General features: G+C 30.8%; 1 protein-coding gene across 3 annotated transcripts in view; it reads left to right on the forward strand.

Annotated features, from left to right (window-relative positions):
* Window positions 1–17,735, forward strand: part of LOC127731153 (integral membrane protein GPR155-like) — a 39,747-nt gene extending 22,012 nt beyond the window's left edge. For 2 of the 3 annotated variants that reach the window (XM_052240083.1, XM_052240084.1), the window contains exons 8-16: window positions 1,987–2,198; window positions 3,309–3,402; window positions 5,342–5,594; window positions 6,236–6,546; window positions 7,672–7,767; window positions 8,866–8,930; window positions 12,390–12,422; window positions 14,775–14,915; window positions 15,323–17,735. In XM_052240083.1, coding sequence (XP_052096043.1) covers window positions 1,987–2,198; window positions 3,309–3,402; window positions 5,342–5,594; window positions 6,236–6,546; window positions 7,672–7,767; window positions 8,866–8,930; window positions 12,390–12,422; window positions 14,775–14,915; window positions 15,323–15,533 — 1,416 coding nt within the window. In that variant the 3' untranslated portion in view covers window positions 15,534–17,735. The remainder of the gene's footprint in view (window positions 1–1,986; window positions 2,199–3,308; window positions 3,403–5,341; window positions 5,595–6,235; window positions 6,547–7,671; window positions 7,768–8,865; window positions 8,931–12,389; window positions 12,423–14,774; window positions 14,916–15,322) is intronic. The other variant, XM_052240085.1, reaches the window with a different exon arrangement.
* The last annotated feature ends 2,824 nt before the right edge of the window (window positions 17,736–20,559 follow it).

Genomic DNA, 20,559 nt, shown 5'->3' on the forward strand with positions numbered 1-20,559 from the left:
GAACATGTCTTTGTGGCAGGTATCATCTGACCTTGACCTCATTTTCATGGTTCATTGGTCAGTGTTAAGTTTTTGTGTTTTGATCTGTTTTTCAAGTACTATAAGCAATAGGTCAACTATATTTGGTGTATGGAATGATTGTAAGGTGTACATGTTTGTCTGGAAGGTATCATCTGACCTTGACCTCATTTTTTATGGTTCAATTGTCAATGTTAAGTTTTGGTGTTTTGGTCTGTTTTTCAAATACAAATACCGTAGAAAGGCTTGTATAGTTCGCACTGGTACATAGTCCACACCCCCTTCTCCCCACGAAATTTTAGGTAAAAAAACTTTTTGTAACTGTTAGAAAAGGTCTAATGAAACTCCGGTAATTTCAAATCCTGTGCGGTCGTTTGCGGTATTTTCTTGGAAAAACCTGTTTTCCATCATCAAACAGAATCTGAAACTGCTTGTAAATGATTCTAGAAAGCTTCATGATTGTTAAAATAAGTTTAATTCACTTAAAAAACAATTTAGAAACTTGTGTATGTTTAAACAGGAAGTTTAAAAAGCACGTGTAAAAGAAGAAATTAACTGGTGAGAGTCGAAATCTGTACATAACAGATATCACTATAATATTTATTTCAACCAATGCATTGAAAAGAAACGAGAAATTTGTAATGAAAGGTTTAGTTTTTATACTTATCAGTATTAATTTGATATTGAATAGAAATAACTTATTAATATGGATGAGTTAAAATTATTAGTTTGAAAAATGATAAGAGCGCCCTCTACAATATAAATAACAAAGATGGCGGAACGTAAACAAACCACCTCGCCCGCGAAATTGAAATTTTTCTCTTATTTCTTGCTTATTGTACTCTATAGTCCTCACCCCGTCTGGAAGGTCCAATTTTGGAGAATAAAACCGCGGACTATACAAGCCTTTCTACGGTAGCAATAGGTCAGCTATATTTGGTGTATGGAATAATTGTAATGTGCACATGTCTGTCTGGCAGGTGTCATCTGACCTTGACCTCATATTTATGGTTCATTACAATGTTAAATTTTTGTGTTTTGGTCTGTTTTTCAAAAAGCATACGCAATAGGTCAACTATATTTGGTGTATAAAAAAAATTGTAAGTTGTATTTGCCTGTCTGACACAATTTATCTGACCTTGACCTCATTGTCATAGATTTTTAAAAATATTAAGTTTCTGTAATGCTTTTAGTAAAACCTTTATTTTTTAGACTTTCAACATAAATTCAATGGTCAGTTAAACAGGCAAGACATTTCAGCATGTGCACTCTTGTTAATCAAAAACATGTCATAGACCCAGTAACAATGTTCCCATTCCAACGCATAGACTAGTTACAATTTAAATGTTTAAAATTTCAGGTTTTTAGCTGTTTTGAATTGATTATGTAAGGAGGTTTGCACTCCAACACATCATCATAGTTACCATTTACATTATTTTACTTTACAGGTGTTTAGCTGTTTTGGATTGATAATGTATGATGGTACCCACTCCATTAAATCGTCATAGTTACAATTTCAATTTTACATTACAGGTGTTTAGCTGTTGAGTATTGATAATGTATGATGGTTCCCACTTCAACACATTGCACAGTTACATTTTACATTATTTTACTTTACAGGTGTTTAGCTGTTTAGTATTGATAATGTGTGATGGTTCCCACTCCAACACATTGCATAATTACATTTTACATTATTTTACTTTACAGGTGTTTAGCTGTTTAGTATTGATAATGTGTGATGGTTCCCACTCCAACACATTGCATAATTACATTTTACATTATTTTACTTTACAGGTGTTTAGCTGTTTAGTATTGATAATGTGTGATGGTTCCCACTCCAACACATTGCATAATTACATTTTACATTATTTTACTTTACAGGTGTTTAGCTGTTTAGTATTGATAATGTGTGATGGTTCCCACTCCAACACATTGCATAATTACATTTTACATTATTTTACTTTGCAGGTGTTTAGCTGTTTAGGATTGATTTTGTATGAAGGTACCCACTCCAAAACGATATCGTGGTTACATCTGGTACAGTTTACCTTAATCCTAGTTGGAGTTCTGTCAACAAGATGTTGGACTGCAGTTATCTCCCTTTGTTTGTACTTCCTCCATTGTAGAAGTTTATGTTTTCTTCTCAGAATAAGATGGTGGCTGATACTTGCTGGTTTTGGGTTGGTATTCCTTTAATTGATATGATACATGTTGTCTAATATGAGTCTTACTCCCATAAAAAAATAGAGTGGAGACATAATGTAAGTCACTAGCAATAGAAGGAGAATTAGTTTCTACAATATGTATTTCAGTGTTTTTAGTTTAAAACTCCATAATGTGAACAAGTCATTTATGTATATCAGATTTGTCTTGGCCATATCAGAATATAAAGCAGCTTGCTCCTTCAAAGAATTTGTCGTCAATGAAAACATGCAGGCCTATCCAAATGTCTTGATACAGTTTTATATGCCTGCAAGATTTACGTTACACTTTACACTGTTTTTTGTGATAGCTTAAAATGCTTATAGGAAACTCTCTTTTGATTTTGAAATTTTTCTTGTTTTCTGTTCCAAAGTTAAAGGATTTTTACTGTCAGGTTTTATTTAATTTTTCAATTTTTGTACACTAACTTGAGTATGCTTGGATAGATTTACTTAATTCTTTACACAATTGTTGTACATTTCCTAGAGTATGCTTGGATAGATTTACTTAAATCGTTACACAATTGTTGTACACTAACTTGAGTATGCTTGGATAGATTTACTTAAATCCTTACACAATTGTTGTACACTAACTTGAGTATGCTTGGATAGATTTACTTAAATCGTTACACAATTGTTGGACATGGTAAAAATAAAGTAGCTTTTGATTTGAAAAATTTCCAATTTTGTATTATGGGAGTTACTTTTAAGCTCACAACACTAATCATAGGCCAGACAGTGAGTTCCATGGAACCCTTTATAAATTTTTCAGATATTTTATTTATCTACTCCATTTAATTTTTTTACAATAACTGAATTCATTATTTTTGCTGCAAATGTTGTAGTCTCAATACATGTACCTGAAAAACAGGAGCAATCCTGTCTGTGCCCCTTACAAGGGTTTTACCCTAGATCCATTGTAAGTCCAAAGCGCATCCATGCCTCTCACTTGGTGAATTTTGATTTTATCGAAGTTCCTCTTTGCCAAAAAACTTTGAAAGCCCTTACAGTAATGAGCAATGAAATGTTTTCAGCATTATGAGTCTTTGTGATAAATTAATGATAATTGTACACATACTTTTGTTGTAGGATACCAATGTTCTGTACAGGATTATTAATTATGTTGGCTGGACACCATATGCATGCAGAAATAGATCCTTCATTCCATTATGGGGAAGATCAGGTATGAAGACAGCTAACACATATTTATTAAAAATTAAATGTTTGTAACAATTACAAAACTTCTGGATTTTTGTTTTTGTTTCCTTTGTTTATAACTTATATCAAAACAAAGTTTAGCACAACATATTTTTGCTTTATAAACAACAAACTAAAATTTAACTGATTATTTACCATGGCATTTATACAACATAATTAAACAACATCCAAAATATTGGCAACAAATAAACACAAAACAGAAACCACAAAGAATGTAAAACAATCTCTATCAGCTAGACAGATCCATAACAGCTCAATGATTGTCACCCTATCGGCTAGACAGATCCATAACAGCTCAATGATTGTCACCCTATCGGCTAGACAGATCCATAACAGCTCAATGATTGTCACCCTATCGGCTAGACAGATCCATAACAGCTCAATGATTGTCACCCTATCGGCTAGACAGATCCATAACAGCTCAATGATTGTCACCCTATCGACTAGACAGATCCATAACAGCTCAATGATTATAACTGAATTATTTTGTTGTTGATGATCAGATGCACTATACTTTTGCTGAATTACATGATGGAAGACATATTTGCTAAGCACAAAATGATGAAAAATCTTAAAATTTTCTGTACTCATAGCTATCGATCAAGTTGAAACTTCTAATATTGCTGATGATACCAGACTATCAAAATAGAACTTTCAACACATTTGTTATATATTTAACCATACAATTGATTAATAAACTAGAAAGTACGGATTTGTTATAAATGGAAGGATGGGTGGTTAGAAATGTATTGTTGAAATGTATCATTATAAAAACTGATCTGGAACCCAGGTTTATGTATAAATAAGTTCATGACGTGCTTAAAACAATATTCTTAAGTATAGTTTAAGGTTATATAAAGATCTAAATGGCTAATTGTAAATTATGGACCTCCATTTAACACATGCACTCAATAAACAATAAATGTAAATCAATTTAATTATCACACAATTAATTCTAGTAAAACATCTACAAAATCTCATTGTTATGGAAAACATTAATTAGTTATATATAATTACCTACAGGAGTTATGGCCCTGAAATAAATATTTTTTACAGAAATCTTTCACTTATATTTTCAAAACAATAACAAATAGAAATGTCTTTTTGTAATTGACTCCTAAAAGGAGATATTGACCATGTTGACAGACTATAGTGTTTTCACCAATTATTTTGAAAACAATACTAGATAGAAAGAAAATGTTACTAATAGCAAAATGATAATATAATTGAAACTATAGATAGACACCTTATAATAGTAATATTGTTATGATGATTCATATCTACTTTCTTTAAAACTTTAATACATTCAAATGCAATGCAAACAGCATATTTTGAAAGGATTTTTTCTTCTTATTTTTGTGTAAAAAAGTAAAAATAAAATGGTGATATAAAAAAATCATTGGTTTTGTTTTCACTTGAATGCACTAACAAATACTTTGATGCTGAAAAAAATATATATCAATTCAAGCTCTAGTTTCTGCTCTTCTTTCTTGCTATTATATATTAAAAGTTTAAGTATAATGTGACCAAGGTATTAGATTTTTATATTGCATGTTTTGCCTGTGTAACAGCTGAGGCTTATGTATAAGGAATCATTAAAAGTTCTGTATTAAATCACTTGGAAATTGTAATCGTTTAATAAAGTTATAAACCAATTACTACAAAGGAATTTACTAACACAGCTTGTCTGAAATTTTAACTGTGTTTACAATTATAATGATAGAATGTTTGATTGATTTTACAATAGAAAAGATTTAAATAGATACATATATTTATATATTTATATAGGTATAAGTATACAGATTTTATTTCTTTTACAGACCATCTTGTCCCTAACAATCTTGATTCTATGTAGTATAATTAAAATAAATATAAAGTATACAGATTTTTTATTTCTCTTACAGACCATCTTGTCCCTAGCAATCTTGACTGTGTGTAGTACAATTAACATTGTCTGTCTAATTCTTAAACAAAGGAATTCATCAGCATATTCTAAATTAAGAGAACATCAGAATGGTGACATATTGAACAGTAAAAGAAAGAAAAATGATGGAATAAAGGATGACAGTCGTTGTAGGTTGTTAGGAAGGAGAGACAGTAAAGAAGAGGATTATAGATCCATGAATAGCTGTAACAACTGTGATAATTCGTGTGAAGGTAAATATTGTTCATAAAGGACAATAATTCTAAGATCAATCTGATTAAAATACAGACCCTGGATCCAAGCTTTGCTTACATGGATCCATTCTACTCTCTTTTTAAGAGACCTTTCGGAATCCTATGGTTTTGTCAGATTAATACACACCCTTAAAAATTTGAAGGCTGAAATTTCATTGGCTGACATGATAATTACCAGAACAGAGTGTTGTCAGATCCTTGTAAGCAAAGCTTGAACACAGAACTGAATATCAATCAAATTAATATTGGTCTAAGATAAATTTTGAATAAAGTTCAAATAAAAATATAAAGTACAGGATAAACAATGAAACCTATTTAAGCTTATGTTATTGTTTACCTTTCCAGACCATGTCACTGCAGATTTCTTTGTTCTTTTAAATTAAATAAAATGAATTTTTTGTTTATGAATGAAGGGACATTTGTTTTCTGTTTTTTGTTCAATAGTCAGGTTGAAAAGGTATCTGTAAATTGTATAATTTTGAAGATGATATTTACACAATGTGATCCCTTGATATAAACTTGAATAGTAACTAGAATTTTGAACAAGATACTTACACAATGTGGTCACTTGTATAATTGTGTATCTCCTGCTATTATTTGGATGTTGTCATCCTTTATAGGAGTAGGTAGAACCAGTATAGAAGATATAGTGCCTTTCCCTAAAGAGACTGAAAGTCTCATTTCTGACTCGTCCAGTAATAGTGGTGATGGACTAACAGATACATATGAAGTAGAACAGTGTGTGTATGGCACGTGTGGTATAGAACAGAGACGAAGGTGTGCTGGTCTACTGAGGAAGTATAATACATCAGTGGTAGCTATACCTGATGAAGATTCTGTAGGCAGCAATCGATCAAGGAATGTTAAAGATGATTTCCAAAGTAACAGATTTATGTTGATGTTGGTTCTATGTCAAGTTTCTATGTTTATGGTAAGTGTCAACAATTGTATCTATAGTGGGGTTGAGATTTTCCAGGTATGCCCTGTTTTTTTTTTTTGGGGGGGGGGGGGGGGGGGGGGGGGGCGGTTGTAGCGCCGTAGAGGAGGAGGCAATAAGTTTTACCCTTGTACGTCCATACATGCGTCCATCCGTACGTCCCAAAGTTGGTTTCCGTTCTGTAACTTTAGATTGCCTCAACCAAATGTTATGAAACTTGTAAACAATGCTTATTACTACAAAATACAGATCAAGTTTGAATTTTTGTGGGGTCACTTTAACCATTCTAGAGTTATGCCCTTTACAAATGGAAAAATTGCAGAATTTTTCGTTTCCGTTCTCTAACTTAAGTTTGCCTCTACCAAATGCTATGAAACTTATACAAAATGCTTATTACCACAAAATACAGATCAAGTTTGAATTTTTGTGGGTGTCACTTTTATTGTTCTAGAGTTATGCCCTTTACAAATGGAAAAATTGCTGAATTTTTTGTTTCTGTTCTCCAACTTTAGTTTGCCTCAACCAAATGCTATGAAACTTATACACAATGCTTATTACCACAAAATACAGATCAAGTACAAATTTGGGTAGCATCACTATTACCGTTTTTTCAGTTATGTCCCTTTATAACTTTATATGATAGACATGAGGGGGCATCATCTGTGTCCCATGGACACATTCCCCATTTATTCTTATAGGGTTAAAATGGTAAGTGTAAACAGAGGCAAATTCATGGTTAAATATCAAGATGAGAAAATATGTTTATTTTTACTATTTCAGTATCCATGTTCTTTTATGAACCAATTAGCATCAATTTCAATTTTCCACCAAATGCAATGTAAACAGAGTGAATACTTGGACAAAAACATCTTGTAACATTACATTTGTTATAACAAATAACTTGAATAATTAAACTGACTTTAATAATTAGCTTGTTTCCAGAGCCTTAAAATTGGTTGAAAAAAAAAGTCTGCCATTAACTCCTTTTAATCAGTTGCATCATTGTTTTACTTGCAGAGAGTTTAGCAGTCACAGCAGTCCCAAAATCCAACTTTGAATTAAACAATCCTAGTCTTTCATAGTAACATTGCAATAAAAAATTTACCTCATTATTTCTAGGGATTATTCTTGTGTACTTGGAGACTTTTTAATAGAGTTACAACAGGAACATATGTAGAAGTAGAATTCCTTGACGGTGTGATGAACTATGGTCAGGTAAGCCTTAGAATTCCTTGACGGTGTGATGAACTATGGTCAGGTAAGCCTTAGAATCCCTTGACGGTGTGATGAACTATGGTCAGGTAAGCCTTAGAATTCCTTGACGGTGTGATGAACTATGGTCAGGTAAGCCTTAGAATTCCTTGACGGTGTGATGGTAAAAAGTAAAATAACAAAAATACAGAACTCCAAGGGAAACTTCAAAACGGAAAGTCCTTTATAAAATGGCAAAATCAAAAGCTCAATGGATAACAACTGTCATATTCCTGACTTGGTACAGGCATTTCCTTATGTAGAAAGTGGTGGATTGAACCTGGTTTTATTGCTAGCTAAACCTCTCACTTGTATGACAGTTGCATAGAATTTCATTATATTGACAACAATGTGTGATCAAAACTAACAGACATAATAGGTAAAAAATGTCAAAAATAGGGGTACAGCCTGAGTTTCTGTCTTGTTATGTAGCCTTCAGTTAGAATCCATGTTCCATATATGCATTGGTTAATTATCGAGTCTACAGTCGACTAAGTGTGATACAATATTTCTCCAGTTGAGACTTTACTTTTTTTTCTGATGATCTTCTAAAGGATGTGTTCTTTCTGTGTAATGTCATCTTGCATGATCACCTTTTTCATAAAGTCACGCTTGCAAAATCAGAGGATAAGCAAGAAAATTTAACCGATTCAAAAACTGAGCTTAAACAAACCACATGTTGATTATAAAAAGATAAACAACCAGTTGGAGAATGTATAAATCAGCTAGAGATTAGAGAAGTCCACATATATTGTAAATTCAGAAATGTTTTTGTTGTTTTGATAAACAAGGAAATGAGATAGGATTGTTATCAAATTGATTGGAATTCACATTTGTGTTTCTGATGGCAGTATTTTAATGCTGCATTTCATAAAATTACATTAATCAAATCTTTCATTTATATCAGTTGATGAACAGGTGGGATAATGTATACATGCAAACATTTCTGTATTTACAATAAATCTTAATGAATGCAGCCAAACATAAGCATCTAGTTTGTTATTTATAAAACTACTGAACAATTATATAAAATGCAATGTAGAAACACAATTTATTTTTCAGGGATTTATTATCTTTGCTATATTTGGGTTTGATACCAGATTGATATTCCTGCCATGTATAAAAAGGTATGTACTGTGTAATTCTCTAATTCATATTCCTGCCATGTATAAAAAGGTATGTACTGTGTAATTCTCTAATTGATATTCCTGCCATGTATAAAAAGGTATGTACTGTGTAATTCTCTAATTGATATTCCTGCCATGTATAAAAATGTATGTACTGTGTAATTCTCTAATTGATATTCCTGCCATGTATAAAAAGGTATGTACTGTGTAATTCTCTAATTGATATTCCTGCCATGTATAAAAAGGTATGTACTGTGTAATTTTCTAATTGATATTTTATACTGGTAGTCAGACAATAGATAAGGTTTAGAAAGGTACAATGATGATTTAGTATATAAAAATGCTTCATACCTTACATGGTGCAAGGGAAAACAGTATTGGTGTAGATAGAATTATTTAGTATGGATAGGTATTTAAACTGATACTCAGTTAATTATTTAGTTTGGATAGGTATTTAAACTGATACTCAGTTATTATTTAGGTACTTAAACTGATACTCAGTTAATTTTTCTTGAAAATTTGTAAATGAGAGTTAAATTCAAATAGGTTAGAAATGAATTTTCCCATGCACCATCATCATATTATTTAGAAAATTTGGTTTCCCTTTATTCTCCTTAAAACAGGGATTTAAGTTGCATTACAAGAACCAGTTCAGAGAATCACTGACAGTTTATGACACTTACAAAAGGGGAAATCCCTCCTCTGAAAATAAAATAAAAATGGTGTAAAGAATTTATTTAAATTTTTTTATGGGATGGCAGTTTAATATATTTTTAATATTTAGAAAATCATGTTTTTATGCCACACCTAGGGGCATTATGTTTTTCAGTTGGTCAAGGTAGTTTTTGATGAAGTTGAAGTCCAATCTACTTGAAACTTGATACGAATGTTCCCTATGATATGATCTTTCTAATTTCAATACCAAATTAGAGTTTTGACCCCAATTTCACGGTCCACTGAACATAGAAAATGGTAGTGCGAGTGGGGCATCCATGTACTATGGACACATTCTTGTTTTTTTTCTATATTGCATAATGGTGAAATATTTGATTTAGATATGTAGTTTAAAAGATAAAGACCCCTGAATTTCATAAAAACAATTTATTTTTATTCACAATAGACCTTATGGCTATTAGGGAATCTGCGCCACTTGACCCGAAAATCTGTGCCACTTGAACTATTTATGTCACACAACAATCACTTTTCCTTTGTGGCGTCAGACATTTTCCATTACGATGTCAAAATTTTACGGGAACCTTTGTGATGTCCAGTAATGGGGGACAAAAAGCATTAAGGTGTATAAAGCCAGTGTTGTTGTGTATATTATTGAATACAGTCAAACCTGCCTTAAAGATCACTTCAATTCAGTGGTCACCTACCTCTTAACAGTTACTTGCAGACCTGCCCAAACATTTTCTGTACATAATTTTACTCTTTTCAGCAGTCACCTGTTAAACCGGATCAGAGGTCCCCCAATTTTCACTCAAAATTGTCATAATGTTAATGAATATGATCATGTCCAAAAATACATGTGTTCATAACTCACAGTCAAAGTAAAAATTGGAACCTGTTTGCAACTGTGATGGCGTAATAGGAGGTGAATTTGTGAATTTCTCTTGTTCCACTTTCCAATGAAAAATGTATCACTGTCTAATTTCGCCACTAATATTAACACAGTTTGTCATGAATGTTTTCTTCAAATTTTCAACCCTGGATTAAGCCATGTTTAGCTCACCTGACCCACTTATTGCTGTAGTCTTTTTTTAATTCTTTTTCTTAGAAACTACTAGGCTAATTTGTTAAAAACTGGGCCATCTTTTAGTTTTAAAAATGTGTACAATGGTTCCTCTTGTCAACCAACATGGCTGATATGGCTAAAAATGGGATATAGAGGAAAATGCAAATTTTGTCTATTATCTTGAAAACCGCTATATAGAGATAGAGAAAATCTGACAGGATCAGAAATCTTCAGAAAAATGAAAACTATCTATTGTCCATTTAAGTCAATACTGTCAGATGACTTCTTATAAGAGTTATTGCCCTAAAATGGTGAATTTTACCAATTTTTATCATTTTTAGCTTGCCTTTCCAAAGGAAATGTGAGCTTTTGCCATCACTTGGCGTCTGTCGTTGTCCATCGTCATCCATCCGGTGTAAACTATTTCAAACATCTTCTCCTCTGAAACTACTGAACCAATTCCAACTAAACTTAATTTGAATGATCCTTAAGGTATCTAGAATAAAGTTTGTGTTTTATTTTCTGTTTCGTCAAAAAACATGGCCACCACGGCTAAAAATAGAACATAGGGGTAAAATGCAGTTTTTGGCTTATATCTAAAAAACTAAAGCATTTAGAACAAATCAGACAAGAAGTTACGGTATTCATTAGGTCAAGGTCTACCTGCCCTGAAATTATCAGCCAAATCGGGTATCTGATTTTAAGGTTATTGCCCCTGAATTGATGATTTTAAGGAAATTTGCAGTTTTCGGTTATTATCTTGAATATTATTATAGGTTCAGCAAAGTATGATTGATTGATTGTTGGTGTTTTAACGCCACTTTTAAGCACCACTTTTGGGCTATTTCGTATGATAAGAAAGATAAGATCTACAAAGTAGCCATGTCTGAAATCAACAACTGACTCCTTATAGGAGTTATTGCCCTTTAATAACAATTTTTTGGATTTTGGCCAATAATTTTGAAAACCACAATAGATAGATAGCAACTTGATCAACAAAAACAGATCTACAAATAAGTTTCCATTGCTGAAATTGTCAGTTGACACTTTATAGCAGAAATTATCTGTGGAGTCCTTACAGGAATTATTGCCATTAAATGATAATTTTTACCCATTTTTCTATTTTGGGCAAAATTCAGACATTAGATAGAAAATGTAATCAGTAAAAATGATCAGCAAGCCAAGAGATTTTTGTTATGAATTAAATTCAATTCTACAATACAGGAGAGTGGCCATTGTTGGAAATGCAGAGATCCAGGTGAGCGACAAAGACTCTTTAACAATAACATAAAAACACTAAAACAATAGTTGCCACGATCTCAGCCATGTGAATATGGGAATCAGAATTTTTTGAAACCGCTTTTTAAAGGTCACATTTCTTGAGCATTCACTTTTGGCATTATTCGTAAGAGACCACTTAATACAGGTTTGACTGTACTCAATTTTTAACATATGATTAAATGATTGAAACAAGTACATTTCCTAGGAAAAGATAACATAAATAGTAATGTCATTGTGTTATTTGTGTTGTTGGGTTTCTTTAAAATTTCCTTCCTACCTGAAACAAATAGATATTCTTTTTTTTTCCATCCCATAGGTGATTTCGTTATGCTGGTTAACTTGCTTTAAAATATTTTGAAGATGCAATATATAGTAATGTATGATTTCAAAATAATACCACTGCAGTCAATATGTATTTAGATGTGATGGTTATATTGTAGCTTGGTCAACTTTAAACGTAAATTATTAAAAAGGTAACAGTCTTATTTGTTGTAATGCATGGCATGTTGTACACAATTGATGATATGGCAATGTTATCTTGGATTAAAGTGTGCTTTAAATTGCATGTTAATTTGTTCAGTGCTCCTATGATGGGATTTTTTTTGTATTTGTGCAGCTCGCATTATCAGAGGGACAAATACTGTGCCTTTATCTATCAATATATATGTACCTAAATAGATTTGTGTTATAAAACTAGAGATTGCCTTTGTTAATTTTATATACTTTAATGTTGAGGAATCAATTGTTCTTGTATGAATTATATGTTAGTTTCAGTCATCTTATAAAGTATAGCACCTTCCTACAACATGTAATCACATGACATTCCTACAACAAGTTTTTAATCACATGACATTCCTACAACAAGTTTTTACATGGCATTCCTACAACATGTAATCACATGACATTCCTACAACAAGTTTTTACATGGCATTCCTACAACATGTAATCACATGACACTTCTACAACATTTTATCAAATGACACTCCTACACAAAGTAATTACATGAAATTCCTAAAAAATGTTTTACATGACACTCCTACAACATGTTATCACATGACATTTCTACAACATGTTATCACATGACTCCCGCAACATGTTTTACATGACACTTCTACAACATGTCATCACATGAAACTCTTGCAACATGTTTTAACATGACACTTTTACAACATGTTATCACATGTTATTCATACAATATGTAATCACATGACATTCCTTTAATGTGATAACACATGACACCCTGTCAGCATTTTATTCCTTTAATGTGTTATCACATGACACTCCTACAACATGTTATGTTGTAAATTTGCTTGGGTTTTTCCATAGTGTGCGTTCATTTATACAATTGATTTTCCCTGAAGAACTTCAAAGATGAAGATATACACAGAAACATAAATATAAAAAGCATTCCAGCTAATTTTGTGCTTGGATTGGTCTGGATTACATTGGCTTTTTAATGCAAAAAATAAGATATTAAATTGTCCACTGCAAACTTCAGTTTTTTAACCGATAAGAAACAATTAGATATAAACAATGAACATAACCCATACTGTATAGTAATGTATAAAAGACCCCAACATGTTAGAATGTATAACAATTCAAATGAGAAAACCAAAGGCCATATTTATGTAAAAACAACAAATGAAAAACAAATTTGACAGGCAGCCACTGAATTACAGGCTCCTGACTTGGCATAGGCACATACAGAATGTGGAGGGGTTAACAATTTTTACAAGTGCTCAACCCTTTCCTAACCTTGACAGTGGTGTAACAGCACAACATAAGATCAAATAGTGAAGATCTGTTGCAAAGAGCTGGACTCATCAGATTGGCATGAAGCAACTAAAACAACTAACAAAAAAACAAGACAAAAAGTACCAATCTAAGAGTATTCACAGTTACTGAAAACTAGTTCAAAGCCAATAATAACTGACAAATAATTTGTGTTTTCCAAGACAAAAATATCAATCAGTACACATTCGACTGACCTAATGTAAAGACTTTACAAACAGGTTAAGAAAATCATGACCTTGTGCAACTCCAAAATACAAGTATTGATATGATGTAGAACCACAAGTGTTCATAAGTATATAGCAACACATATACATATCGCATTGAAAGTTGATTTATAATTTCATAAAAATGTCTGTCGGAAAAATATATTTTAGAATTTTTCCTTTGAGTTATTTATATCAATATTGGTTTTCTGTTTCTGAACATTCATCTTGTATTAAGATAATCTTGCCAGAAAAAAAAATTGTTTTGATTTACCATAAAGATGCTAGTAAAACAGATTGAAATATAGCTGGCCTGTTTAGTCGCTTTGTTAAATTTGTAATTTGTTTTCATATTCATCTCTTGTTAACTCTCTGTTTACAAAATATTTATATTCTCATACATACAAACGTGTATTAAATTTTTTGTCACATTTTCCCCAGGACCTACAAATTAGAAGTCCTGTACATCTTGCATCAAACTTCATTGTAGCATACGGTGTAGTATAATGTGTTTTTACATCCATGGCTCATTAACTTCCTGTTCACTGTATGCTTAAAATAGAGGTATAATAAGGGTGCAATAGGTCATAGTTCAGCTGGTCATTAATAACATTTTTGTAAATTTCTGTCAGAGATAAATTAGCCGTGGTTAGTTGTGCTATTAAATTGAGCTGATAGGTTTTGTTACTCTATAAATACTATGTCATTTAAGTTAGATATTTAATTATATAGGCTTTTTATATGAATAAAAACTCATTTTCGTATCAGTATCTGAAAAATATGAGTTAATAGAATAATGATGATATTTTGATTGTGTGTATATTACAGGTGGCGTAAGCTTGTTTATGGTGTAGAAATTGTAACACTTCCAGATTCTTCAGAACTTGATGAAGAAACAATGCATTTATGTGAACAGTTTAAGAAATACCACAAAAATAATTGTTCTAAAGCTATAGTAAAGGATCTAAAGTAAGTAATGTTTGGTATTAGACATTGAACAGCAAAATATTTTATTGTTTTGAGAATATTTCTAATTTTACACATTAGATATTCCTTGTAATTCGGTAATTCCTGTAAAAAAATTCTCAGAATAAAATGTCAATAAAGAGAAGGGATAGGATGTATTAATTCATGACAAAAAAAACTCACAATTTTAAATGTTTAACTTATTTAATTAAAAAAATAGTTACTGTTGTTTTGAGTTTTGTGTATTTAAAATTATTTTGATTATGAATAAAGGGAGATGCGAAGTATACATCAATCTGACAGCAACCCAGTGACATAACAATCCAACAGAAATCTAGTATGTTGTATAATTTCCAGTGTTATAAATTATTAGTTTACAGAAATATAACAAAGATATAATATTATTTCAGATATAGGTTAAAAGAATATAAACAAGTATTTACAGGAACAGACATGTGTGACTGGTTATTAGAAGTTGGTTTAGCACATGATAGAGGAGAGGCTATAGAATATGGACGTTTTCTAGTCACAGGACACATAGTTAGTCATGTGACAAAGGAACATCATTTTCATGACCTTCCATATTTTTACAATTTTATTGAAGAGGAAGAAGATGCTTGAAATTCAGAGTATACTTTGATATGGTTGATATATAATGCTTACTTTTTGAATTTATCCATTTTATTTGTTTATACTTTTTCACCATATATGAGTTGTCTCCCATAGTTTCAGAGCTGTCCTTTCTAGTATCTCACACAGTTGAGTTCATGGAAATCATTTAGTTTCTCGGTTATTGATATTATTTTAGAAAGTGAAATATTTCAGAGAAGTGGACAAAACAAAACAACAAAAAATAAATAGATAACATGGAAGTACAAAGTATCATGAACCTCAAAATACCTACATAGAAAGGGAGATAACTCTACACTTATTGGATGTACTCCTTTCATGATGTCAAAGATGATAGTGATCATTCATTAGGTTCATATTATAGGGATGATTGCATTTTGATTCTGCATTTAACTGATAATTGAACATATATTTTTATCTAAGTCAATACATAACACACTTTTAAACAGACAGCATCAGTCGCAGGCGAGACACTTTTTGAATTATTTGGTCGAAATTGCTACTGAAGATGATACTGGAACCTATAGATAATTGGATCATGTATTAGTCCCAGGGTAATACAAGGCTTACAAACTTATTTTTGTTACAATGACATATTTTGATATTTTTATTGTGTCTTTCATATTTCATACTTTGTGTATTTGTTGAGGTCCTAAAACAGAGGTGTTAAGAAACTCTCATATATTCTAAAGCTTCTGTATGTACTAATCTAAAACAATCTCTGTTACAAGTTTATTTCACACAAAGAAGTTGTTAATATTATATGCGTATTTGTCATTCTTGCTATAGACTAAACCCTATGAAATATGTCAATTCTGTGTTTATTAATCATTTTTAACTTTATACACTGAACATGTAATAAAATTTCTCCTCAGATTTTTCTGATATTTAATATTTCATTAATTAATATATATTCCTTTGCCTGTTATAATTTATATTCATTGCATTTCATCAGAGTCTCAGTAAAGTGGTTTATTTTTGTGAAGTTAAAATTTTACAAATTCTATTTTCAAACCTTTTACAAGGTTTTATTTCGTCTTTTTGATTTTGATTTTTGATTTTGATTGTCTATAAAAGATCATATTTAAGTAATTGTATATTTTGGCCATTTTATCCTTATCACAAAATCCTACTTTACAATAAATTGTATCATTTACTTCGTTTATTATCCTCTTTAAATAAAGAATTTCTATTATAAATTGTTAGCAAACATGTAAAGTATAAGCTATTTCCACATTGTATTGTTTTTTTTTTTTCGCTTTATGTAAATTTTGCAATGTATTAAGGAATCATTTTAAAAGTTTTGGGTGATATTTATGGGATATGGTTTATTTTCTTTAAAACATTGAATGCTTAAAATGTTATAAAACAGTGGATACTGGATATTGTCCATACCAGATCTGTAATTACTGGATATTTTTTTGACCAAACAAACCTCTACTTGATATTATTTTATAAAAACACTTTAAAATTCGCTGTATTACATCATAATCACATTAATTGTTTGAATTCATTCTTATGAAATAATGAAATATGGTAATTTAGTTAAAAATCAAATGTTTCTTTTAGTAGTTTTAATTGGGTGTCAAATTTGTGACAGAAAAAGTAATGGTAAAAACAGGCAATTACAAATAAAGTCAAGCTTTTTGTTTTTGTTTTAAGTATTCCAACACATTGTTGTAACCTTGTAATGGAGAGAAAATGAAAATATCACTTTATAAATTTGGTGTGCTCATAACCTTTTCTGGATTGACCTCCATCAGGAATGCTCAGACCTAAACATTTAAAAGACAGGGGATGTAAAAGTATGTGCAAATGTTAGGAGCTATATCACTGATAAAATAAACTCATCAGATACCAGAATTAAAATGTTCTACGCCAGATGAGCATTTTGTTTACAAAAGTACCTAAAAAGAACAGCTAAATTTGTCCAAGGTCAACTTTTCCTGAGGGAGTTGGAAACTTAGTTTTTTAATAATTTCTTAATTTATCATGGATAATTTTAAGTATGTTATGAATCATGCCATTTGAAACAGTTATTGATATTTCCTTTATTTTGGAAATAAAATACCATAGGATTTATATACATGAAATAGAATCCTTATGAAACACACATGTAATGTAATTATTATAGGATTAAACGCCTTTTTTAAGGAATTTATTGGTGTATAAACTCGACCAATTCACTCACAAACAAAAACTCGACCAATTCACTCACAAACAAATAAAAGTCCACAGGACTTTTATGATATGTTTGTGAGTGACTTGGTCCAGTTTATACACCAATAAATTCCTTTAAAAAGGCATTTAATCCTTATAATTCTTTAAAATTGGAGATAAGGAATTTATTTTTCTACACTCGTAATTTCTTTCACACATAAATTGTATATTTGTGTCATTGAATTAGCCTCGCGCACGAATATATTTGTTGGTTAACGCAAAAATATGTATTCCATGAAATTTGCTATCTGATAAAATATAAACTTCAAAAACTCTTATTATCATTCAAATGAATGTTTTGTGTTTATTATTTAATTTAACGATAAACGCTAAGTGAAAATAAATGTGGTCAACGTCGAGCCAGATTGTGTTATTATCGCCGCCATCTTGTTTACATTTGTTACGAAAAGAAGTTTGGTCAACGTCGTCTATCGAAAAATAAACGTCAAGAACAACTTCCAGAAGTTCTCTAAACCAATCATATCAACGTATTCCCCAAGATGCAAATCATATAAGAATTATTTTGTTTTAAAAGTAATTAATTTCACACTTGATGTGTATAAAAACAATAGCACTCTGTAACTGAATCAATACATAACTTTTAAATTTAAATATTATATATTTATTTTGTGCTATTTGTTTTGCATTTGATAATATATATTTATTTTGTGCTATTTGTTTTGCATTTGATAATATATATTTATTTTGTGCTGTTTGTTTTGCATTTGATAATATATATTTATTCTGTGCTATTTGTAACATTTCTGTTGGGTAAATATGGAGACTATGAATCACATGTAAATACTCTGGCTATAACATGGGTATTTATTTGGGATATCTATATGCTGTTGCTTTATTACATACATCTGATGTTAAATTGTGGCTTCTGTGAATTATTTTTTAAAGTAAGGGTACTTGTTATAACATATGTGTATAGCCTGTAGACCAAATGCATTAGCAAGTTGGGAGTTTACTGTTATGTCTTATGAATTCTCATTTAAAAGGTTTCTTTAATATGCTCTGCAAACAACTTTATTCCTCCTGAAATACCAGCCTCTGCCATTTGAGAATGCTTTTTTTCTGTAAATTATTTCTTGTTATTTTATTTGTTTCTTTTTAAGCATGAAATCTTGAATGTTTAAAAGATACATTCCTGTCTTTTAAACATTCCTTGAAATAAAGTAAAATGGTGCTGTGATATAGTGTATTGTTGTGTGATGTTGTTTATTTAACTTGTTTGTTGGTGGTTAGGTAAATTTTAAATGTAGTGTCTTTTATAAATGAGCAGAAAACAAATAAGAATATATATTACTGTAAATTAACAACATCATACAAAAAATAATGATTTATATTTATTTTTAGTTTTGTTATTGTTAATTATTTTGCGAAATTGGTGAATAAATCAATGATATGCACATGTCTTGACTTGTTTTTAATTGTCCATGTGTTGTGTTTAATTTCAAAAAGAGTGTGTCAAATGGAACAAAGATTATCATTCAGGCACATAAACAACTCTAATTTTTAAGAAAAATTTACAGACATAAATCTTGATTAGTAAATGTCAAATCCATTGAGATCATTCAGAATTATGCCCCTTTCACCTTAGAAATGCTGATTGTTGAAACTTTTCAGAACCTATTTTGACATTGCAACTCCTACTTGATGTTTCATCTTAACTTATAAAAAGCTTAGTACATTGTTAGATCCTATTATGCAGATGTGCATGTATGTAGGATTTTTTATTCTGTTTCTTTTATCCAGAATTATGCCCCTTTCACCTTAAAAACCTTTATCCTTTCCAGAAGTGACCTTCTCATTGCAATATCTATATGTTTATTGTATCTATATGAACTTAGAACATTATTAGATCCTATTATGCAGATGTGCATCATCAATGCATCATGTGATCCATGTGGGTTGGATTTTCCTGTCCATTGAGTTTTGATAGTGTTATGCCCTTTCAACTTGGAAAGTTTGACTGTCCAGCACTAACCTTGTCATCACAACTCCTCCAACATTGTATTTACAAGAGACTTATTTTGTGAGATCCTAATAAACAGATCTGTATATGGATAGCATGCTCCTGACTTTTGAGATTTCCCAAAGACTTGCCTTTTTGAACATGGAAAGTTTTGGCTTTGACCAGAACCTACCTTGTCATCATAACTCCTACTTCATGGTTTATCATATCTACATTAAAATTGTTACACTGTTAGATCCTTATATGCAGATGCATATTTGAGTAGAGTATTTCAGTCCATTGAGTATTTATATAGTTATGCCCATTGAACTTACAAAATTTTGACCCAAACCCTTATAAGTGATTAAGCAAATCTGTCAAAATACAGAAACTGCAAACAGCAAAATTGAAAAAAATTGCAAATCTAGATATAGAAATAGTTTCATTTATGGTTAATATTTTGATGGTTCTTAAGAGGAAGGGAAATTTAATTTACTTTTTCCATTTTGCTTTTTCAAGTTTCTCTGTCCAATTTATTTTCAAGATTATACAAAAAAAAAAAATTAAATAAACTCATCATAGATATATACCAGGATTGAAATTTTGTACGGCAGACACACATTTCATCTAAAAAAGACTCATCAGTGACGCTCAATAAAAAAAAATGTTAAAAAGGCCAAATAAAGTATTAAGTTGAAGAGCATTGAGGACCCAAAATTCCTAAAAGTTTTGCCAAATACAGCTAAGGTAATCTATTCCCGAGGTAGAAAAGCCATAGTATTTCAAAAAAAAAATTTTGTTTAAATTAACTGGTCGACCTATGCAGGTAAAAAGTCT

Source organism: Mytilus californianus, unplaced genomic scaffold (assembly GCF_021869535.1).
Source record: "Mytilus californianus isolate M0D057914Y unplaced genomic scaffold, xbMytCali1.0.p SCAF_2, whole genome shotgun sequence".
Lineage (NCBI taxonomy): Eukaryota > Metazoa > Mollusca > Bivalvia > Mytilida > Mytilidae > Mytilus > Mytilus californianus.